The sequence below is a fragment of the Carlito syrichta genome, unplaced genomic scaffold (assembly GCF_000164805.1).
Source record: "Carlito syrichta isolate Samal-C Ts95f unplaced genomic scaffold, Tarsius_syrichta-2.0.1 Scaffold101933, whole genome shotgun sequence".
Taxonomy (NCBI): domain Eukaryota; kingdom Metazoa; phylum Chordata; class Mammalia; order Primates; family Tarsiidae; genus Carlito; species Carlito syrichta.
The window spans coordinates 592,353-615,152 of NW_007046029.1; the positions used below are offsets into that span (position 1 = coordinate 592,353).

General features: G+C 46.1%; 1 protein-coding gene across 2 annotated transcripts in view; it reads left to right on the forward strand.

Annotated features, from left to right (window-relative positions):
- Positions 1-22,800, forward strand: part of MAP2K5 (mitogen-activated protein kinase kinase 5) — a 237,197-nt gene that overhangs the window by 1,457 nt on the left and 212,940 nt on the right. For both annotated transcript variants that reach the window (XM_008064694.1, XM_021715641.1), the window contains exons 2-3: positions 4,729-4,777; positions 18,454-18,521. In XM_008064694.1, the coding sequence (XP_008062885.1) occupies positions 4,729-4,777; positions 18,454-18,521 (117 nt within the window). The remainder of the gene's footprint in view (positions 1-4,728; positions 4,778-18,453; positions 18,522-22,800) is intronic.

Consider the following 22,800-nt stretch of genomic DNA (forward strand, 5'->3'; position numbering starts at 1 on the left):
ATCCACTCACCTCAGCCTCCCAAAGGCTCGGGATTACAGGCTGAGCCACCGAACCTGGCTTGTTTCATTTTTTATAGAGATGAGGTCTCTCTATGTTACCCAGGCTGGTCTTGAACTTCTGGGCTCAAGCCATCCTTCCCTCTCGGCCTCCCAAATTTCTGGGATTACAGGCATGAGCCAATGCACCTGGCCTTTAACTTCATTTTGAGTTCTGGTTGTCACTGACTGCCCAGGCCATCCAGGTGTTCAGGTGCTGGGCCAGGAGCCCCAGTTTGGGGTGTCACACACCACCTTTTTCTTTGTACCCAGAGTTCTCTGTGCATGCCATATACATGGGTTCCCCTCACACTGAGGCCCTGACTCCCCATGGTCCTCTGGGCTTGTCTCCCGGGCTCTTGCCTGCCTGGCACCAGCTTTGTCCAGCTGCCCCCATGTGCGTCCTTGCCTCGTATGTGCATACTGTCTTTCAGTCATCCCAGTGTCCAGGCTGTGTCTGCTCTGCCCTGTCCCTCAGTTGGCCAGTTCCCACCTGTCCTTCCAGGCGCTCCATGTTTTCTCTGTGTTAGTTGTGGCTCTGTGCCCTGCTCTGTGCCTTCACAGCGTTGTGTGGGCACTGGGCAAAGCACACGTTCTCAGTTGTGATGGCCTGGTGGTGATTCTCTGTCCTTTCCTCCACAGAACAGTCTGGCTCAGGAGGTGACAGGAGGTCTGTTGCTTCCAAGGACCCCAGATATTTGTTTAATGATGGAGCTTAAGAGAAGAGGTGGGTGGGCATGGTGCTGTGGTTAGAGCGCTGGGTTTTGAGTCGAAAAATTTAGTGTTCACTGTCAGGGGTCCCACTACGCAAGTCACTTTACCTCCCTGAGCCTCAGTTTCTCAATTTGTCAAGTGGGGAAACTTCCACCTGCCTCAGAGGCGTGTGATGACGAGGTGAGTTGTGTCTGATGAGGAGGGCATGTGCTCGCGCCACTTTCTTGAGCAACAGAAGGCTCTCAGTGGGCCAGAGCGGCGGTCGGGGCCAGAGCTCGGGCCTGCCTGGATTATACTAGCGTCCGACCCCTTGGGCAAGGGTTTTCTGTGTCTCCCTTTCTTCATTCTTTTAAAAAGATGAAGGGAAGGTAGGATAGAGGCAGTGCCAGCCTCAGTGGTATCGGGGTTCCTGGGGGGCCATGTGTAAGGCCCATGACATCATCTCACATGAGGAAGGTGCTCTGCAAGTGGTGGTGGTGGGGATGTTATTATTATCATTGGCATTGTTGTTGATGCAGTGCCAGGCTGGAGTCTCCCTGAGCACCTCTGACTGTGCCTGGTATGTCCAGTGGCCTGCAGGTGAATGTTGCAGCCCACATAACCTGGTGAGCCCCAAGGTGCGTTTTGTTGGGAGGGTGGTAAGGGCTCATGGCCGCTGGCACTGTGCTGCCCCCTGGGCACCCTGGCTACAGGGTCTGTGGATGTGAGGCCTGGATCATAGACCCCGTGACCTGCTCCCCTTCCTCTCTCCAGCAGGAGCCAGCAGCCACGCCGTCTCTTGGGCTTATGCCTCCTGTGTCAGTGCCATGGGGCCTGCAGGTCCCTCCTTTGCTCTGACCCACTGCAGATGGGAAGTGTGAGCTCTGGGGGCGGGGGCACAGCTAGGTCTTGGGGAGCAGACACCAGATCCCGAGCAGGCGTCATCATGAGTCAGTGCCACGTGTCGGGCCCAAGTCAGCAGCTTGGACTCCTCCCACCCTGTGTCACACGCTGAGATCCCCAGGCAGGTCACTGGTCCCCTGGGCCTCATCATCTGTCTGCTTCATCAGGGTTGGGCTGCGCAGTCCTCAGGGTAGAGACAGTTGGGTTATCTCTTGTGTGTCTCCCCTGGAGAGGGCTTCCTCGTTCTGGAACACTGCGGGAGAGGGGTAGTGAGTATGGGAAGGACGTGACCCCGTGCCCGTGTCCCCTAGTCTCCAGCCCAGCTCACTTTCCCTTGCTGACGCCCTGTCTGTGGAGGCCCAGCCTTTGTCTCCCTTTCTCCTGAGTTGGCAAGTGCTCGTGCTCTTTGCTATCTGTCCTCTGCTTACCTCTGGTGACTCTGGATGTTGTGCATCAGTAGTCCTCAGCCCTGTCCTTAGCTCCATGACCCAGTAGTCATCTTCCTGGAGTCTAGGACCTAGTCTTACACTTGTAGCCTGCAACCCTGGGATCTTTGTGTTCCTGGCGGGTTGTAGACATCCATTTATATAACTCTCTGGTCTGTCAGATATTTGTCTGGTTTATTATAAGGAAGAAAAGGATCAAGAAACGATCATCATCAAGACATAAACTTAGGTTTGCTTATTTTTTTTTACGTCAGGGTCTCACTGTGTCACCGAGGCTGGAGTGCAATGGCACCATCATAGCTACCGCCGCCTCGACCTTCTGGGCTCGAGTGATCCTTCCGCTTCAGTCTCCCAAGTAGCTGGGATTATAGGCATGTGCCACCATGCCTGGCTAATTTTTTTTATTTATTATAGAGACAAGATCTCGCCAAGTTGCCCAGGCTGGTCTTGAACTCCTGGGCTCAAGCAATCCTCCTGCTTTGGCCTCCCAAAGTGCTGGGATTCAGATGTGAGCCACCGCCTAGGTTTGCTTTTGAAACCTTTAGGTGAGGTACAGTGTTTGTTGTTGAGGGCAGGAGAAGGTCCCTGGAAATAAGTCCCTTAAATATAACTGAAAAGAATATGTATGTCATTAAGTGTGCCCTGCTTTGACATGATGAGTGGCCATGCTTGATTCCTCAACCTCTCAACCCTTTGTCACTGTCACGGTCCCCCTTCGTCTGCTTCTGAGAAGTGCAGTGGGTGATTCTGTTCACAGACTCTTGACAGACTTGCGTTCTCTCCTTCTCAGTCCAGAGGTGAGGCATGAGTGGTGCCTGTACACAGTGAGGGGCAGCACACCCTGGTGCCCAGCGGGGCCTTTTGCTGGCCCTTAACACTTGCTGCCCGATGGGTCTGCTGTGCCTAGCCAGAAAGGAACCTGAGTTAGTTGGCCAGGACTGTAGGGGCAGAGTCCACGCCTCAAGATGGGTGTCTGGCATCTGTGAAGCAGCTGTGATAACCTGGGCTTGGAGGGCTGGGGATGGAGGTGTCTCTGCCCCATTATTATTATTTTTTTTTAACCTATACTGGCTAGAAAGAACCTTCAGCATGTGCTGTGGAAGGATGAAGTTAGTGGATGCATGACTGTTTCCCACTGATGATCAGGTGCTGGGATTTCAGGGTTTCATTGTGGGCTGAGCTCTGTAAAGTTCCAGGGATCTGTGAGCAGTTTTATTTGTTTAAGAGACATTAACACAGCATGTGCCATGTGCTGGACAGTCTTCTGAGCACTTCACAGATACTCATTCATTGAGCCCTGCAAGGTTGGCACAATCATGATCTCATTTACCCACAAAGGAAACTGAGGCACGGAGCCTGTCCACTCAGCTGGCCAGACAGTGCACCCCCCCGTGGATGCCAGGTTCACTGAGACCCAGCCTCCATTCCATCCTCCTGCATGGTTTCATGCCAACTAGGAGCGTGTAGGGAGATACTAAACCCTTCACAGATACGTCCTCAAAAAATTGATGTTTCATTTTCTAAGACTACAGCCAGAAAAGAAATAAGCTCTCACTCCAAGAGAAGCGCTGCCTAAGAGAGTCTCCTTGAACCATTTTATATGCACAGATTAAAAAAAAAACACTATAGAGGCAAGACTATTATGCAAATTGCCCTGCAGCGGAAGCTTGGAAAGGATTGCCTTTAGAGCGCTTGGCTAAGTGCCCTGTAGAAGGGCCACGGCTCCCTGCTGGGTACCACGCACAGCTTGCCGCCGGGTGCCAGCCCTGTGCCAGCCCTGTACCGGCAGGGATGTGTGCAGAGCTCCTGGGAGGAACGAGGTATGTGGCTGTCAGGCTGGACTCGACATCAAGCGGGGTATTCCCCAGGCTGTCTCTGTATTCAGATCTTCAAGGTTTTTCAACTCTGTGGATTCATTTAAACATTGATATCAGATTATAGATTTTTTTAGATGTTTTTGTGGGCTAGATTATTTTTGTGTCATGGAATGTTTTCTGTTGCTTAAGAGTAAGGGTTGAAGAGATTGTTTGTGTCAAGTGCAGTGTTGTGGCTCATGTCAGCCCAGAAACCTGCATGTTGACTACTGCTGTTGTGAGTGCCTTGTGCGGTGTTGCTTGTAAAATACCTGGAACTACATTTGTTGAGTGTCGACAACTGGGGTCAGCCGCTGCTTATGGCATTACCTCTGAGTATTGCTAGACCCATTTTGGAGGGTAGTCAGACTGCGTGTCCGAGAGGTCACGTTTTCCAAGCTTTACATCTGATGATAAGTGCAGCGCTGAGGCCTCAGTTCAGGCTACCCTAACTTCAAAGCCCTTCTCAAGCCTCTGCAGTTGACTGTGGAAAATCCACAAGTTCTGCAGCCTCCCAGAGCCAGTGCTCAATAGACACAGCTGTGAACAGACATCTCCATGAACTGTGAATCAAAGACGATGCTAATCCAGAGTGGAAAGGATTCCCAGAGACTTCTTCCTGGAAGAGGAGCCCTAGGTTTACGCTGCTAGGTGCATGTGAGCATACCGGGTGCTTTTACAGTTTATGCCAGCATTTCAGAACTCTTCCCCAGGTTCTCATATTTCCTCCAGGATTTGCCACATGTTCGCTGTAAAAAAGATGGCTAATTGTGTTTCTTTATTCTTTCTTTGTTTAGGACGTGATAGGCCAGGTCCTGCCTGAAGCAACGACGACTGCCTTTGAATGTGAGTCTGGCTTGTAGACTTTCCTGACTGTTGCTCTCTGCAGTCATTTGTTCAAGGGTTTATGGGCTGCATTACTCTAGAAACTGACAGAAACAGATTATTTATGATCATCATATGGTACATTTAAATATTTATAAATTAATACAAGTTTAATGATGATACTGAACCAAGTCATATTTCCTTATTTAATCATATCTTGGGTGAGCGTATTTCTACAATATAGCTTTAATTACTAACATGACCTTCATATGCTCTTGCTCCTCACTGTAATAATATTGCAGGACAAAATGAAACGTGTAAACTACCTGTGGGCCTGTGATGCTTGGTGAGGGGGTTTTAATCCATTGCTGCTTCAAAACCACAGAGGGTGCTTTCACATGTGTACTTTGTGGACTGGCGCTGTGCTAGTGGGCTTAGTGGGGCTGCTGGGTGACAGCAGAGACACTTCGTGCTCCCATTCTTCCTCTCTCCCCCTGTGGGCTTGGGGCAAGGCCAGTGTAGCTTGGGCACTGGAGAGCTGGTTTTGACATGAGCCACGTCAAGGCAGAGGAGGTCGTGGTCTGAGTGCTGTTGAGCTGCCAGTTGAACTGCCAGTTGGTTAGCAACATGGAGCCCTGTGCTGGGAAGGTAAGGGTGTGTCTGTGGTCCCATCCTGTTTTAAAGATGAGGGCCATCTTCAAGACAGAAAAACTTTAGTTTGCCCAATGATAGTATACTTTTTTGGTCCTGTTTTTCAAAAAGATGGTTGCTGACGGTATAGTGGCACGTGCCCTTTGGAGGACAGTTTGGTGATACCTATCAGCATGTAAGATGACATAGCATGGACTTAGGTCCATGTTGAGGAAGTTGTCCTGCAGACATTGCTGCACGAGTGTTGAATGCCCTTCAGGCAAAGTGTTCATCATGGGGTTATTTTTAGTAGCAAAAAATTAGAGGTAAACTAAGTGCCTGTTATAGTGTGTTAATACATTGTAATTTGTCTATAACCTGAAGCATTAAACAGCATCTAAAAATGAGTTAGGATTTTATGCACCAACGTGGAAAGATATCCGTGATATATTGGTGAATCAACGAATAATAGTTATGGCTTGATCCCTGTTTGTAAAACCCTTGTCCCCCTCGCGCTTCACATGCATGAAGGGGGGCAAGGGTGAGTATGCAGTGTGGCCGCCAGCTGCCTTCCAGTGGCTTCACAGGAAAGGGGACTTGGGGCCTATGGAGTGTACGGTGGGAGACGGGGATGAGTGAGCTCACTTTTTACTTTATATGTTTCTCTGTTGTTTGAATATATTTCAACTTTCGTTATCTATTTTTAAAAGCTACTATGAGTAGGACTTTTAACGTCAGTAGTATTTTATTAACCACACTGGTCTCTATAGAGAAAAAGAGTACATGTCTCTGAAATTCTGAAGTACACGCTAGTGTTCAAGTTCTCGTCAGACTCTTTGTAGTAACTCCAAGGGGTGCCAGGGTTTTAGGACAGGTGGGTGGTTAACACTGGAGTGCTTGTCACTGACATGCTGAGAGGAGACTGTGGCTGGCCGCACTTACTTTGACTATCACAGCATCCCCATGAAGTACTTGAAGGACTGTTGTCAGCTGGTATTTTTTTTTTTTTTGAGTCAGGATGTTACTCTGTGGCCCAGGCTGGAGTGCAGCAGCTTTGACCTTCTAGGCTCAGGTGATCCTTTTGCCTCAGCCTCCCAAGTGTCTGGGACTCACGCGCGTGCCACCATACTTGGCTAATTTTTTGTAGAGATGAGGTGTTGCTGTGTTGCCCAGGCTGGTCTTGAACTGCTGGGCACAAGTGATTTTCCCACTTTGGCCTCCCAAAGTGCTGGGATTATAGGCGTAAGCCCCATGCCTGGTCATCAGCCCGTGTTGGCTGGGAAAGGCCGTCTCCTCCAAGCAGCAAGTCTCCCCACTAGGAGTGGGGGAGTGAGGTTTCTGGAGCATATTTTGAGCGTGAGTTCTTGTCCACTGGGCTGAACTTGCTCTGAGAGCTGTGTGACCCTCCAAGTCACGTGTTCTGGGCACAAAGGTGTTTGCTCTGTACTTCCTACTTGCTTTCCTGGTCCCCATAGTGGCTTGATGTCCCTGTGCCTGCCCCACTAGCTCTGGTGGGGGTTCATGGTAGCAGCACTGGTCATTGTGACTGGCGTTTGCGGACTACTGGCTCTGAGCCAGGCGGTGCGCTGGTTGACTCACCGAGGCTGTGACCCTCTTCACATGGGCTCTGAGGGAGGAGCTGGACCTTGAGGAAGCAGAGGTTCAGACATGTGTGTTCGCTGAAGGTCACAGCTGGGTGGGGGCAGCCAGGTTAGACACTGGCTTCCTGCCTATAAAACAGGCACTCTAATGAGCAGGGTGTCAGAAGTCTGTGCTGTATAAATGGTGTGACCCCTCTGGGTTCAGGTTCTGTGACACCTCGCTGTTCTTCCTTAGCCCTCGCGGCAGCAGCTCTGCACCATCTGCATCTGGATCTGAAACAGTAAAAACAACATACCTGCAGAGACAGTCATGGCAGTGCTTGGATCATCACGTACTGTCCATTATAGACTTGAAGTACTGGACTGGCTTTTCTTATGATTGTTCTAGGGTGACTTTATTTTCTGGGCTTTAAAATATGAACCAATAAATGGAGTTCATGTGCAAGAAACAGTTGAAAAGCTATAGCTTGTAAGCTAATTAACTGGAATTTTGGGGCTGTTGCAGTGGTTTATGGGTATGATGGAACAAAGTTTAATCAAAGAAATATTTATGGTAGTACATTTGTTACTGAAAAGTACACCTGGCACCAAGTGATTGCTTTCCCAAAGAGATGGTGTGGCATTTAGTAATATGAATTAAGCAGCAGGACAAGGGGCAGCTATCACATTTATCTGTTAGACATAAACACAGAGAAAGAATCGAGTGAGTAGAACATAGGGCAAGGGTCGTGTTGTGTGTCAGTTTCCCTACTTCTGAGAGATGCCTCTCTTCATTGCCACCGCTGACAGTTCCAGGTGGGGTCAACCCCTCCACGCACCTTTGCTAGAGCAGGGAACCCTTCAGCCTGCCTTCTGGTGGGTGTATATGTGTTTCCCTCCCATGATAGATTTTTGAGTCACTTGTTGATAGACACCAGGGTGTTTTTTTCCTTGTTTGTTTTTTGAGTCGAGGTCTCACTCTTACGCCCAGGCTGGAGTGCAGTAGCACGATCATGGCCCATTGTAGCCTTGACCTACTGGGCTCAGGCAATCCTTCTGCCTCAGCCTCCTGGATAATTTTATAGGCATGTGCCCCCATACCTGGCTAATATTTTAGGTGTTTTGTAGAGATGAGGTCTCACCGTTGCCCAGGCTTGTCTTGAACTCCTAGGTTCAAATGATCCTCTCGCCTTGGCCTCCCACAGTACTGGGATGATAGGCATGAGCCACTGAGCCTGGCCTTGGCACCATGCTTTCTGTATTCCATTCTTTCTTATTAGTGAGCTCATTGCCCCAGAGGAACATACCTGTTGAGTGAAATGGAATACTATAGGTGTTCATATTCAAATGAAAATTATAACATGCACATGATCTAAAGCTAACTGAATAATTTGCTTTTCAGGGTAATTTGTGATATTACCCAGGAATGAACTTGATTGGTTGGTGGAAGACTGTTCAGGCCCCAAGTTCAGATTCCCACACGTGCCTGTCCTGGGGGCAATGGGTCTGCAGTGACTGTATTCTTTCTGGTTTCTTTTCATGGGTGGTGTTTAAGGGGAGTGGACTGGATGTGGGAAGGGGGTTCTGTCCTTGCTGAACTTGCCTTTCGGGCTGATGGCCCTCAACCTCTTTTTTTCTTCTTTTGGGCCTTTCTCCCTTACAACCAGATAACAAATGAAAGTAATTTTTAAAATTTTTTGATTTTTTATTTTTTTGAGTTGGAGTCTCACTCAGTCGCCCAGATTGGAGTGCAGTGGCTGCTCCCGGCCACCACAGCCTCGACTTGCTGGACTCCAGCGATCCTTCTGCCTCAGCCTTCCAAGTAGCTAGAACTACAGGCGCACACTACCATGCCCAGCTAATTTTTTTTTAATTTATTGTAGAAATGAGGTCTTGCCAAGTTGTCCAGGCGGGTCTTGAACCCGCTGGCTCGGGCAATTCACTCACCTCGGCCTCCCAAAGCGTGGGATTACAGGCTGAGCCACCGAGCCCAGCCAAAAGTAATTTTTAACAGCTGGTGTTTGATTTTTTTAAAATTATAAAGGTACAGATCATCTTTAAAAAGACTCAAGCAGCCTAGAAATAAAGCAAAAAAAAAAAAAAAAAGTCCCTATGTCCCAAACCCTCTAGTTTCGTTTTTAGCAATTTTTCTGCATCTTTACAGAAATCTTCTCTGTACATACAAACACTCTGGCTTCACTTGTTTTTTTGAGTCCTACCTAATGTTATGCATTAGACCTCTCTCACCATCTGGGTGTACAGCTTCATTCTTTTGGATGATGATGACATTGGGCTTAATTTTATGGCTGTGGCTTACTGTGTGTACTCTATTGATGGACAGTTAGGCTGTTACCAGTGTTCAGTATTAGAAGAAGTGCTCAAGTCAACAGCATGTAGGATAAAGTCCTAGGCATTGGAGCTACTTGAGACAAAGAGTAGTCATGCTTTATACTCTAGCCTCTGTTCCTGTCCTTGCCCCTCAGAAGATCGTCACTGTCACTGCCACCAGCAGCCTACAATAGCCCTGTCCCTGCCACCCGCTCCAGCACTGGGTGTTAGCAGACTTTTTAGTCAGTGTCAATTTGATAGGAAGAAAAGATGCTTATATTACTCTTCTGTTTTATATTTCTTCAATTATAAGTCGGCTTGAACATCTTTCCTTTGTATTCTGTCATTTGTGTTTAATTTCTATAAACTGTCACCTCTGCCCATTTTTCTGTGAGGTTGTTTTTTTCTAATTGCTTTAAGAGTTTTCCAATATTAAGAAAATTGACCCTTTGTCTTATATCTTATAATTTTTTCTCAGTTTATTGCTCTTTTCAGCTTGTTTTGGGTTTTTACCCTTTCTTTTTTTCTATAGAGACGTTTAAAGTTTTTACATGGTCGAATTTATCATATTTTCCTTTGCGACTTCTGGGTTTATGTTGTGCTTAGAAAGGTCTTCCACATTCCCGGATATTGCAGAATCATTTATTCATGTTCTTTTTCTACTTCAATGGGGTTAAACACATAAGCACACTAATTTTGTATGCACATTTGTATGTTTGTGTTGTCATAGGTAGGCTTTGCATTTTATTTAAAAGCATGCATTTTATTTTTTAAAAAATTCTTGTACCATCTTCAGTTAATTTTGGTGAAAGAAGTCAGGTGGGGACCCAACTTTATTTTTCAAGCAGAGAGTGACTCCACACCAGCTACTGAATCGTCTATTTTCTTAGATGGAGAATGTTTCTGAGCTGAAGCTACATTTATGACTATCAAATCCTGCACGTTTGCATTTCTGGGTCCCATACATGCTACAGGGGCTTGGCATTACGAGGCCGGGTGCCCTGCTGTCACGGTGTCATCAGCAGATAAGGCACCAACATGTGAAGTGACCAAGCTCAGCTGGTCCATGGATGCTCTTCCTGTGTATGTCTGTGCCTCGTTCCTCTTCTGGAGTGTTCTCTAGATGAGTAACTGCAGTAAGATGACAGGGTTGGTGTCGCTGGGCAGTGTCATCTTGCTGGTGACTTGAAGGGTTCCTTTGACGTCTGTGTAGACGAATGCTGTCCTGTACTTGCACATGCTATGAATACTCAGTCTTGTGGTCTGTAGCCCTTGGACGTACCTTCACACTGGTCAGTCATACTTCTGAGTTTGCCTCAGAAGATCTGGTTACAAGATAAACATTTACTCTCTTTGTGCCTTTCTGCAACCTTGAGTATTTTATACTCACTTCTCATTGTGCAGAATCCTTTGTGGTTATTTTACATATTTATGGGAGATTATTTTGTATTAGGTGGAAGTCTTTTTTTCTTTTTTTTTTTTTTTTTTTTTTTTTTTGAGACAAGGCTTTGCTCCATCACCCAGGCTGGAGTACAGTGAGGCAACCATAGCTTACTACAACCTTGACCTCCTGGGTTCAAGCGACTCTCCCTGACTCAGCCTCCTGAGCAGCTGGAACTACAGGCCCACGCCACCATACCTTACTAATTTAAAATGCGCGCATGTAAGCTGGGCTCAGTGGCTCAGCCTGTAATCCCGTGCCTTTGGGAGGCTGAGGTGATTGGATTGCCTGAGCCTGCGGGTTTGAGACCCGCCTGGGCAGCGAGACTTCATCTCTACAATAAATCAAAAAATCAGCCGGGCGTGGTAGCACATGCCTGTAGTTCCGGCTACTTGGAAGGCTGAGGCAGAAGGATCGCCGGAGCCCAGCAGGTCGAGGCTGCGGTGGCCGGGAGCGGCTACTGCCCTCTAGTCTGGGCGACAGAGTGAGACTCCAACTCAAAAAAATAAAATTAAATTAAAAACAAAAAATAAAATGTGCGCATGTGTGTATGTGTGTGTTTGTGTGTAGAAGGAGGTCTCATTATGTTGTGCAGTCTGGTCTCAAAACTCTTGGACTCAAGGCATCCTCCTGCCTCAGCCTCCTGAGTAGCTTGAACTGTAGGCAAGCACCGCTATGACCAGCTTTTGGTGGAAATCTTTAAGCCAACTCATCATATCTTAAATTTGGCATAGTATGACCATTTAAAGCAAAATTGCAATGATGTGAGTTGCAAGTTCTCAGAGTATAGAAAGCAACGTCAGCTGGTTACTGTGGTGATAACAGTTGGGGGTATCCTTATGTTCAGGTAGCAGAGACAGGCTCATTGAGAATAGTTGGTGGGAGCCCCCTTTTCCTCCAAAAAGTGACTAAATCGTCAACTATTTAGAGGAAGTGAAGTTCCATTTTCCTAAACTGTTGCATATTTAAAAGATAAGTGGTTGCTTATAAGCAAAACTAGGTGAGTTAGTGAAAAATTATAATTCACAATAAACCTACACTGAGTCTAAGTTTTATTTAATAAGTAGGAGTTAATTATGCATTGTGGGAATTTGAGACAGTTTGAAGAGATTTAATTTACTGAAAATTTGGCTTGAAATATTATTTGAGTTGGGGTCTTACTCTGTCGCCTTGGCTGGAGTGCAGTGGTATGATCATGATGATCAGGGCTCATGGCAACCTCGACCTCCTGGGATCAGGCAATCCCCCTACCTCAGCCTCCTGAGTAGCGGTACCATAGGCATATACTACCACACCTGGCTAATTTTTTGACTTTTTATAGAGACAAGGTCTCCCTATGTTGCCCAGGCTGGTCTTGAACTCCTGAGTTCAAGCAATCCATCCACCTTGGCCTCCCTAAGTGCTGGGACCATAGGCATTAACCACCGCACCTGCCTTGAAATACTGTTGATGCTAAAAGTCCAAATCCTTTTTGGTCACAGGAGAGTGGTTGTTTTTTATTAATAGTCTTGCTACTAGGTATGAGAAGATGTTTAAGTCCTTTACCCAAGCACTAACCTTTTGTTCCTTGAGGTCACTGTTGAATGCTGCTCATTTTTTAGTCCATATTACTTGGCACATAGACACCCTGTATGTGTTTCTAGAATGCATGGATGGTTGCAGGAATGAAGTCGTGAGTACAAGCTTTCTATATCCCCTTCATCAGCAAATTTGATGACCTTCTTCAGAATTCAACCAGCATGTGATGACTGCTAAACCTCAGCCTGGTTAAGGCTACTGCCTAGGCCGGACCATGGCCTTCTAGCTGGTTCCTACCTCTCACTTGGGCAGAACTGTGTCCTCCCATTGGTTCCTGTCTCTCATCTGAGCAAGACCATGGCTTCCTGCTGGTTCCCCATCTCTCACCTGGATAGGACCATGGCCTCCCACTGGTTCCCCATCTCTCACCTAGATAGGACCATGACCTCCCACTGGTTCCCCATCTCTTACCCAGACAGGACTGTGGCCTCCTGGCTGGTTCACTGTCTCTCACCTGGACAGGACCATGGCCTCCTGGCTGGTTCCTTGTCTCTTACCTGGACAGGACCATGGCCTCCTGCTGGCTCCCTTTTTCTCACCTAGACAGGATGGTGGCCTCCTCGCTGGTTCCCCAATTCTCACCTGGACAGGACCATGGCCTCCTGGCTGATTCCCCATCTCTCATCTGGACAGGACTGTCACCTCCTGGCTGGTTTCCCATCTCTCACCTAGACAGGACTGTGGCCACCTGGCTGGTTCCCATCTCTCACCTGAATAGGACTGTGACCTCCTGGCTGGTTCCTGACCGTCACTCCCTGCTGGTTCCTGTCTCTCACCTGGGCAAGACTGTGGCCTCCTGACTGATTTCCCATCTCTCACCTGGACAGGACCGTGGCCTCCTGACTGATTCCCCCCTCTCACCTGGGGCAGGACCATGGCCGCCCACTTGTTCCTGTCTCTCACCTGAACAGGACTGTGGCCTCCCGCTGGCTCCCTTTCTCTCGCCTGGACAGGACCATGACCTCTTGCTGGCTCCCTGTCCCTACTTTTGCCTCCTGAAAGCCTCTCCACACAGCAGCCAGAATGTTGCTTTTGGAGGTTAGGTGTGCCCACTCCACTTGGAACTCTCTGGTGACTTTCATGTCACTCAGGCGTGAAAGGCCACATCCTTATGGGGCTTACCAGGCCCTGCTTCTCTGTACTCAGGCTCATCCCCCACTCCTTCCCTGGAGCCATCGGTTTTTCCTCTCCCCCTCCCCATTCTGTCCTGGTGACTTTGACTTTCTCACTATCTCTGGAGTGCCAGGCATCTGTTCCTTGACCAGGGCTCTGAACTAGCTGCTTGCTGGCCTGGAACACTTTCCCTAGATACTGCATGATCCACTTCCTCACTGTCTTCTCTCTCTCTAGAGTGTAAGCTCCATGAGGGCAGGACTTTGGTTTGCTTTTTTTTCTTTTTTCACTTTGATTTAATTTTCTTTTTTCACTGTTCTATCTCAGTGCCCAGAACAATGCCGACTATATGGTGGGTACTTTGAGATGAGGAAGGTGGAAAGAGTAAGGAAAGACTCAGGAGAGGAGGCAGCAAGCTACATTAAAACTCATGGATAAGCCGGGCTCGGTGGCTCAGCCTGTAATCCCGCGCCTCTGGGAGGCTGAGGTGAGTGGATTGCCCGAGCCCGCGGGTTCGAGACCTGCCTGGGCAGGCGAGACCTCATCTCTACAATAAATCAAAAAATCAGCCGGGCGTGGTAGCGTATGCCTATAATTCTGGCTACTTGGAAGGCTGAGGTGGAAGGATTGCCGGAGCCCAGCAGGTTGAGGCTTCGGTGGCCGGGAGTGGCCACTGCACTCCTGTCTGTGCAACAGAGTGAGACTCCAACTCAAAAACAAAAAAAACAAAAAACTCATGGATATGCAGGTGTGGCCACAGCAACCGTGACCTCTGGTCTTCCCAAATCATTAGATGCACCTGAGAAGGGCTTTGAACTTGACATCTTTTCTGGTAGCTTCCTGTTAATGGCTTTCTAACCTCTGCAATTATGTTTCCATTTCTTTCTCTTGCCTGGGAAAAATGCCTTTGCTGTAATTGACTCCCACCTGGCGCAGGAGCGTGACAAATGACATATGATATACTGCTTGAACTTTCTGCCGCTCCACATAGCAGCGAGCTTGTTCTCTCAGAAGCTCCTATGAGTCGGTCACTGCCATGGTGCCATGTGGCTATGAGCCTCTGGTGGGCTAGGTGTACTGTTGGTGTGCTGGGTCACCCTGGCCGCCCTCCCTGGGGCTGCCTCTCCCCCTTGCTGGGCCTGTGCTCCTCTTCATGGCTTTCCTTTTGGATTGCATGTTGCTTTTGACAGAATCGCTGGCAGCATATGGCCTGTTATGATCCTCTTCTCCCCAGCTCTACCATTTTGTGTATCTGTGACACGCTGCAGATTTTGTGAAGATTGCTTCATAATATTTGTTTACCATCTGCTGCTCTCTATTTGGTATCTTGCTAGGATTTTTTCCTCCATTTTAAGTGACATTAGCAAAATCCAGCCAGTACATCGACTTTCTGGTTCTACTTTTGCTTCCTAATGTGCTGGAAAATCGTGTTACTTTGCTCCAGGCAACCGGAGGAGCCTGGAGTTGCGCGTGAGCCCGAGTGTGGGATGTACCCCCCTTTCTTGGTCATATCCAGTAATGCGTTCTTGGTCAGATGGCAAAGAGCCTCCATGTATAAGGCAGAGAAAGTTCCAGTTATTTTTCTGCTTCTTTCCACTCAGTCTCACTACTTCCTAGTACTGTTCTCCAACATGTTTCTGCCTTGAAACTCTATGTGACATTTTAGTGAGTGTGTACGAGTCAGGATTCCAGCCGGGGTGATTTTCATAGCTAATCCAGTTTGCTAGGCACATAACTGGAGTCCTTCCTAGATGGAATGTATGTGTCCAGCGTTTGTTCAGAAAAGCATTTTGTTTACTGTTGTCCTGAACTATATCACTGACTTCCCACACCTATCAGTTCACTTTTGGCCAGAGTCAGCATTCTCATGGCTGGGGTTGCTTTTCCAACTCAGCCTCCTCTTGGAGACTTTGTTAAAGCACAGCACAGATACCAAAGAGGGCGATGGACGCCTCATAGGGCACAGCTCAGGACGAAGCCGCCACCTGCACGAACGCGGTCAGTTGTACCACTGGGAACCTGAGTTTACCCAGGCTTTAGTGGGATGGCTCAACTTGCCCGAAGTCTCTGTGTCAGAGGCAGACCTGTGTGGGGTGGCTCCTGCATGCCGTCATGGATTGGCAGCCGTTGCTCCTCTGCCATGGCCTTCAGTGTTCTACCCACTTAAAGCAAGTGCCTTGTGGGGTTTCAGGGCTGCCTTTTATGGAGCTTCTCTGCAAGGCATCATTCTGGTAGCTGACTTCACTTTTTTTTTTTCCTTGTGAAATAATACCTCAAGAGATTTCATAGAAATCTCAAATTCCAGAATACTTTATTTTAAGTAGCCTTACAGGTTCAAGCTCTGGCTTTGACAAAGAACTCTCTCTGCTCTTTGTTTTTAATTTTGATTTAGAGAAATTGTGATTTAAAACATCTTTCCAAAATCTGTGCCTTCTCTTTGGAAATTCTAAGAAGGGTTTTCCCTGTTTTGGTTTTTTTTTTTTTTTGAGTCAGAGTCTGTCTGTCGCCTAGGCGGAGTGCAGTGGGATGCTCATGGCCACTGCAGCCTTGACCTGCTTAGGTTCAGGCGATCCTCCCACCCTAGCCTTCCAAGTAACTGGAACTACAGGTGTGCTCTACCATGCCTGGCTAATTTTTTTTTTAATTTATTGTAGAGACAAGTCTCACCAAGTTGTCCAGGCTGGTCTTGAACCCCGGGCTTAGGCAGTCCTCTTGCCTCAGCCTCCCAAAGTGCTGAGATCACACGCTTGATCCACCATGCCTGACCAGCTCCTGCATTTTAAAGAAAACTTTTGACTTAGCCTTGCAATGTTCATTTCTAGAACCCACGTAGAAACTCCCTTTTTCTCTTTCTGCAGCTAGAGTAGCATTTCTCCCAATTGGCCCTAGTGAGTCTGTACCTAAAATGAAAGAAAGAAAGAAAAGTGCAGGATTTGCATCGGGTCCTTAGGAGTGAGACTCCGCTCAGTACGTGCCTTCTTTGCGTGTGTGACTGGTATGTGCCTTCAGCCCTGAAGTAGGCAGCTCTTGGTTGTGCAGTGCTGGTAGTGACTGTCGACAATACCCGCTGAGACATGCACCCTAGTGATGCCAATGCCATCGAGCTGGGGAGCTTTGTGGAAGTGGGCCAGGGGTCCAGAAACGAGCACTGGGAAGGAGGCCAGCAAGAGCTGCAGGCTTGGCCACAGGTGGGGCGGCCACGGCTGGCTTCCCGTGGTGTCCAGCCACTGTGGGCTGCTGTAGGGGACAACAGGCTTGGAAACAGGCCGCCTGGGAAGGAGCAGGAGCTTCCTCCTTGGTCCCCATGGCCCGGCCAGGCAGGAGGGAGGCCTGCTGGCCTGTGGTGGGGAAGATTCCTGTTGGAGTAGCCTGTCCTAAGCAGGCATGCACACTTACACTCTTCACAGTGGCAGATGCATCTGGCTCTCCAGGCCTGGGAGCAGAACGTGCTTTGCATCTGACCAGATCAGCAGTATGTGCCCAAGAGTGACCAAGACATCACGGTAGCGCTTGTTACCAGCACCCCAGAGTGGAGCCCTCCTCACCCAGAGCCCATCCTGTCTGGAGCCCGCCCTGCCCTGTCTAGGTTGTCATCTCGAGAGGCCAAGGCTGTTGCTCACCATGCTTTGGCATTTCTCTTTCAGCTGTGCATTTAGAGTCTCCCACACAGGCTGTTCTCAGGCTGACGGATCTTTCCCTTTAGAAGGAGGAAGGAGCTCACAGTATTCAGAGTCATTCTGGGACCTGCCTGGTGGTGGGGTGGGGTGGGGTGATTAGGCCACCATTCCAGTTTGGGTTAAAAATGAGATTTGCTATTCTCAGCTGGTCTGTTTTCATGTTCTTAAAGCAGTTCTGAAGAGAGGTCTTAAGACTGTTAAATTATTTTGATATAGCATGATTTGCCATTTGATGCTTACTGTAGTCAGTGAGTATCCAAGATAAGAGAGAGAAACAGAGACAGAGAGACAGAGACAGAGTGAGACAGAGAGACAGAGATAGAGACAGAGACAGAGAGGAGCGAGAGACAGACATAGAGAGAGATAGACAGACACAGAGAGACAGAGAGAGAGGCAGAGAGAGACAGAGATAGTGCATGAGTAAGTGGTGACTGTACCGTGGCCACAGGAGAGCCTGGCGGAAACTGCCTTGCCAGCTGAGGCTCACTAGGCCTGGTTCTTCAGTGAGAGGGAAATGTAATGTCAGCGTTGTCCATGTTGTGGAGTCGTGAAGCAGGTGTTGCAAATGAAGCCTTGTGTTCAGGAAATGTTAGCCATTTCTATCGTGTGGTTGGGACACAGTAGTTTGCCTGGGAGAGAGTAAGGATGGAGACATAGAGGGCTGAGGTACTGAGTGGGACATTTAAGAAATACTAATAGTAGAACAAGACTGGCCTCTCTTTGTGTGTCTTTTTTCTTTTTTTTTTTAGAGTAGGGGGTCTCGCTTTTGTCACAAGTGTAGTGGCACGATCATGACTCACTGCAGCCTCAAAACTCCTGGACTGAAGTGATCCTCTTACCTCAGCCTCCTGAGTCACTGGGACTGTAGGCATGTACTACCATGCTGGCTAAAGTCTTAATTTTTTTTGTAGAGAAGGGATCTCACCATGTTGCTCAGGCTGGTCTTAAACTCTTGTGCTCAAGTAGTCCTCACACCTCAACTTCCGAAAGTGCTGGGATTACAGGCATGAGTCACCACACACTTCTTTGGTTTTAAAGTTCCCAAACCAAACTTGTTTCGTCACACTCCAGGTATTGTACTTTAACCTAGGTGTATATCGTGAATGACATGAGCAATATTTTAATTTTCAGATGAACCTAAAAGAAAGTTTAGCTGTATATTGAGATTCTGATTATGTTCTGAACCAAACCAGAACAACAAAGTAAGAATCCCAACACACCAAAAATGTGGTGTTGAGGGTTCGGATATCACAGTATAAAAAAACCATTTGTGCTGTGTTCCTCCCCAGCATGGCTTCCGTGCTTTAAAAAGCACCAGTCTTATCACTTGCATTGTTGCTTTTTAAACAGATGAAGATGAAGACGGTGACCGGATTACAGTGAGGAGTGACGAGGAAATGAAGGCCATGCTGTCATACGTAAGTATGTCATAAGGAGTACTGTTTTAAAATGGGAATGCAGTCGAGGCTGCCGTTTCCAGGGCAGAGTGGAAGCATGTGAGACACAGTTACCACATGTTTTTCTATATAATAGATACGACTTTCAAGGATTTCCTTATGTGACAGTTAAGGGCATTCCTTCCAAAAGACACTTACTGATCATATCATGAACATTAAGGAGAATGCATCTTAATGACTTTTGTATTAGGTATGGTGCAGACTAAATGGACTATCAATTTGCTGTATTTTTTATGCAGTACTTAAAGTAACGGCTCATTAAAAATGAACCCCTGGGCTCTAAAAAATTTTTCAAAATCTACTTTCAACTGGAGATCTCGTTCACCCTTCCAGACTGTGGTTATAATGTAGCTGCAGGCTTAATATGGATACATGGTTTAAAGATGTACTGGCGGTTCTGTTATACACTACCCATCCTGCCCCGCCTGAAAATGAGCCACTGGATTACTGAGTGATTTGAATAGATCCCAAAACAACTTTTCTTTTGTGTTTCAAATTGTAGTGAAAATTTGAGTTAACGTTTGTCTGGTACTGAAGTAGGGAAACAAGAAAAGAGTCCATGCCTAAAGCTTCCATCCTAGGCTTGAATATTCCCCTGTGACAAGGAGGCAGAGTTTACGGCCTTGACCTGCGGCTTGCTTCTCCAGTTTTATCTTACTGCATCTGAGTCTGTGATGCTCACAGTACCTTCCCATAGTCTGGCAGGAAGAGCACTGGCCTGGAAGTCCAGGGCCACGCAGGCCAGGGCTCTGCTGCGGCTCCTGGCCTCAGGCAATCACTTAACCTCATCTGTCAATTGTGGATAATAATACTTGTCTTTTATGCTGCACAGGGTCATTGTGATGATCAGATAGGATAATGGATGTGAAGGCCCTTTGAAAAGTTAAAAGTTCCATACAAATGCAAAGTGGTGTTATGGTGGCTACTGGGGCCCTGCTTTTCCATGAGCCAGCAATTGGGTTGTGTATTCTTGATAGACTTCAACTTCAACCAGGATATTGTTTCATTGTAATGAAAACTGTGTGGGTTTCAGCCAATAGTTTTAGTTTAGGGTAGCAGGAAGGAGAACAAAAAGGATGGGATGATTAACAGAGCGTTGCATTCCAACCAGTACAGAGTGGGAAAAGTCAATTTCCCATTGACTTCCCATTAACTTATGTGCAAGTCTTTGTGTACTGAGAATTTAGAGCTGGGCTCCTCAGCACTTTGAAAGGCGGGGTAGGATTGTCTGCTGAAAAGATCCAGCACCAGTATTGATAAATGGGCTAACTCTCCAGAGGATGGGACATGCTTATTTTTAGAACATACACATACACACAGATGGGTTCTGATTTTCTTGCATATGTCCATTGCAGAGAACTGACATCAGTACATTTTCATTCCGTATTCAGCATAAGCACACACAAAAGACATATATTTTTGGTACAATCTTACAAATTGTGCTTTCTGAAAATGTGACTGGATATGATCATGGTGATAATACTTATTATTTTCATTTCTAAGTGCCCGTTATATGCAAATACTTGAGGTGCTTAAATTTGTTTGAGTTTTAATAATCACTCTGTGAGATGGATGTTATCGTTTATTTTTTAGATGAAGAAGCCATGCCTGAGAACCATGGCAGGGTCTCAGAGCCATTGTGAATGTGGATGTGGATGTGGATGTGGATGTGGGTTTGAGCTCAGCTTCTCCTCATGCCAGAAGAACTATTGCCCATTTACTGTTTACTCTCTCTCCTTCCTCCTTGCAAATTTATATTGGAATCTTTTAATATCATCACCATTATTATATTTCCAATGATTTGTGTTTTCATAGAACCTTAGCTGTGATATCAGTACCTTGTATTCCTTACAACTTAAGCTTATTTTTTCAAATGCAGTGTTGAATTATTTTTGTGTTTTGTTTGTAGGAGAATGTTAGAGTCACGATTTATAACCTTATATTACATGTCCTTAATTTAAAAGTTCCCAAGATTTTCTTTTAGTCTGAATAGAAGTCATCTATCTCATTGATTCCCACATGTTTGGATCTCAAGATCAAATCGATTTTTCATTTTTTGTTAGGGGACAGATGTAGGCATGGTAACTTTTAATTTTGCCAAATAGAAAGATTAATAAAATATGTAAATTAATACAAATTATATATTACCATTATTTTATTAATGAAGAAAAATAGTAGGAGTCGTCTTAAGAGTAATGCAGTGGGCAGGACATGATCTCAGAAGATGATCATTTCTTTAAAGTAAGTAGATTTTGTTTTACATAAAACTCACTACATTACCCTTGTTTTTCCCTCCTTTACTGTGGACGGCTGAGAGCCTCCTGGATCTGCATGGGGTTGTGGGTTGTGGCTGGCAGGGCAGGTCCAGGCTTCCTCATAAATTCACTAATAAATATTGATGCAGAGAACCTGAGGTCCCCAAAGTTCAACACACGTAAGGTAGAGGGCCACTTTGCTGATGTCATGTCAGCAGAATGTTTTGAAATGAAACATCTGAGTGAGCACATTTTAAGTCATTTAAAACTGAGGTGAATTCCCTTTTCTGCTGTCTCTTGCCGCGGTCCCCCCTACTCCCACATACCCTTTATTTACGTCAGGTTATCCATGGTTGAGTGGAAGGCAGAGAGTCTGATAGCATCTTCTGCAAAAGTGCAAACAAGATTGGTTGGCAGTCGCTTGACGTGTCTTAGGATTGGAATTCCTTTGGGTTCCAATTTTGCCATAAAGAGAACCATGTGAACCTAATCTTACAATAGATTTTGATTGATAGTCCTGTGATTACCAACCTATTATTACAAAATTGCATTGGTCTTTATTTTGGGGTTCAGTTTAGCTCTGAAGTTTGACTCCAGGATTTGGTGTGGTGCATAGGGAAGATACTGACGGGACCACATTTTTATTGTAAAAAAAAAAAAAAGCCAGCTTAGTTTTTCATGAAATTCATTAGTATTTTTTTAAAAACCATATGGGAGAAAGCAAAAATAGAAACACCTTTACTATTAGGTCTCTGGTCATTTGTTTCCACTGATTACAGAGGTCAAGTGAATAAAAAGCCTGTCTCTGTATAACAATAAGAACACATTTGCAACCTCTGAGTTGAAACTTGCTGAATTACTTTTTTCCTCCTTAGATGCAAGCATTTTCTGGCTTTGAGCCAATACAAGTGTAAGTTTTTATCAGTAATTTAAATAGATTTTCGTATTAGACCTGAAAATGTTGCCTTTTTAATTGAAAACTTATCAATTATTTAGATCACAAGCAGCCTGAGACCGTTAATTTTATGAGTGCTATAATCATGGCATACAGTGGGTTTTGATCCATGTGACACAGGGAATATTGTGTTATGGTGAGGATTTGTCATGATGCTAGGTTTTTGTGTTGTTAAATAATAACCAACATATTAAGCCAGTCTGTTGTCACATGTTAGTGCCATTTTATGTAAGTTATTTAGAAGTTGTATTCTTTTCTTCATTAGATATATTTTTAAGAGATAATGAGAAGAAAACAAAGCTATAATAAATTGTCTTTTAAGAAAATGTAAAGTAATTTGGTCTCCAAGGAGATATTTAATGTATTGAAAGAATTCAGCAGCCGAGTGTTATTACAGCACCATTGCGATAGCTCTCTGCGTTTTGTTATGAGTTTGTGTTAATCAACAATCTGTTTTTATAGCGTAGTTTCTTGTAAGTTATGTTGTTAGAATATTCCACTTCTGGGATCATGGCTTTTCCTCTGACACTATTGTATCTTTTTAATTCCTCCATAAAGTATTTTTTTAATTAGAATTTGAAATGTTTTATTAGTAAAAAAAATATGCACAACCTCCAGATTCTGAAAACTAAATACCTGATCATTGCTAATTAAATATTCCCTCAATGTAGCTTAAGTTTGTTGTTGTGTTCTTGTTTCCCCCCTCGTTTTCTAGAAAGATTGAAGATGGTGAGCTGCTTCCGTCTCTTTTTCTACTGTTGTGTGGGAGTGCTGCTGCAGCCATTGCTGGGATGGTCATTTTACTTATTAACCTCTTCTTTTGGATGACCATTTTAGTAAGAAACTCAGCCAGTATGTTTTACCTTGAAAAGGATTTGTATTTGTTTCTCCTAAATCCTGTGTGTGGTAAGGATTTGACAGCTGATTCTCTTGATGCCAGAGGCTGGTGTGAGTGGAGCACATATGAACGAGGACATGTCAATATTTTGCCCTTCTCTCTTTATGCCATCTTCTCCACGTTGAGGGGTTT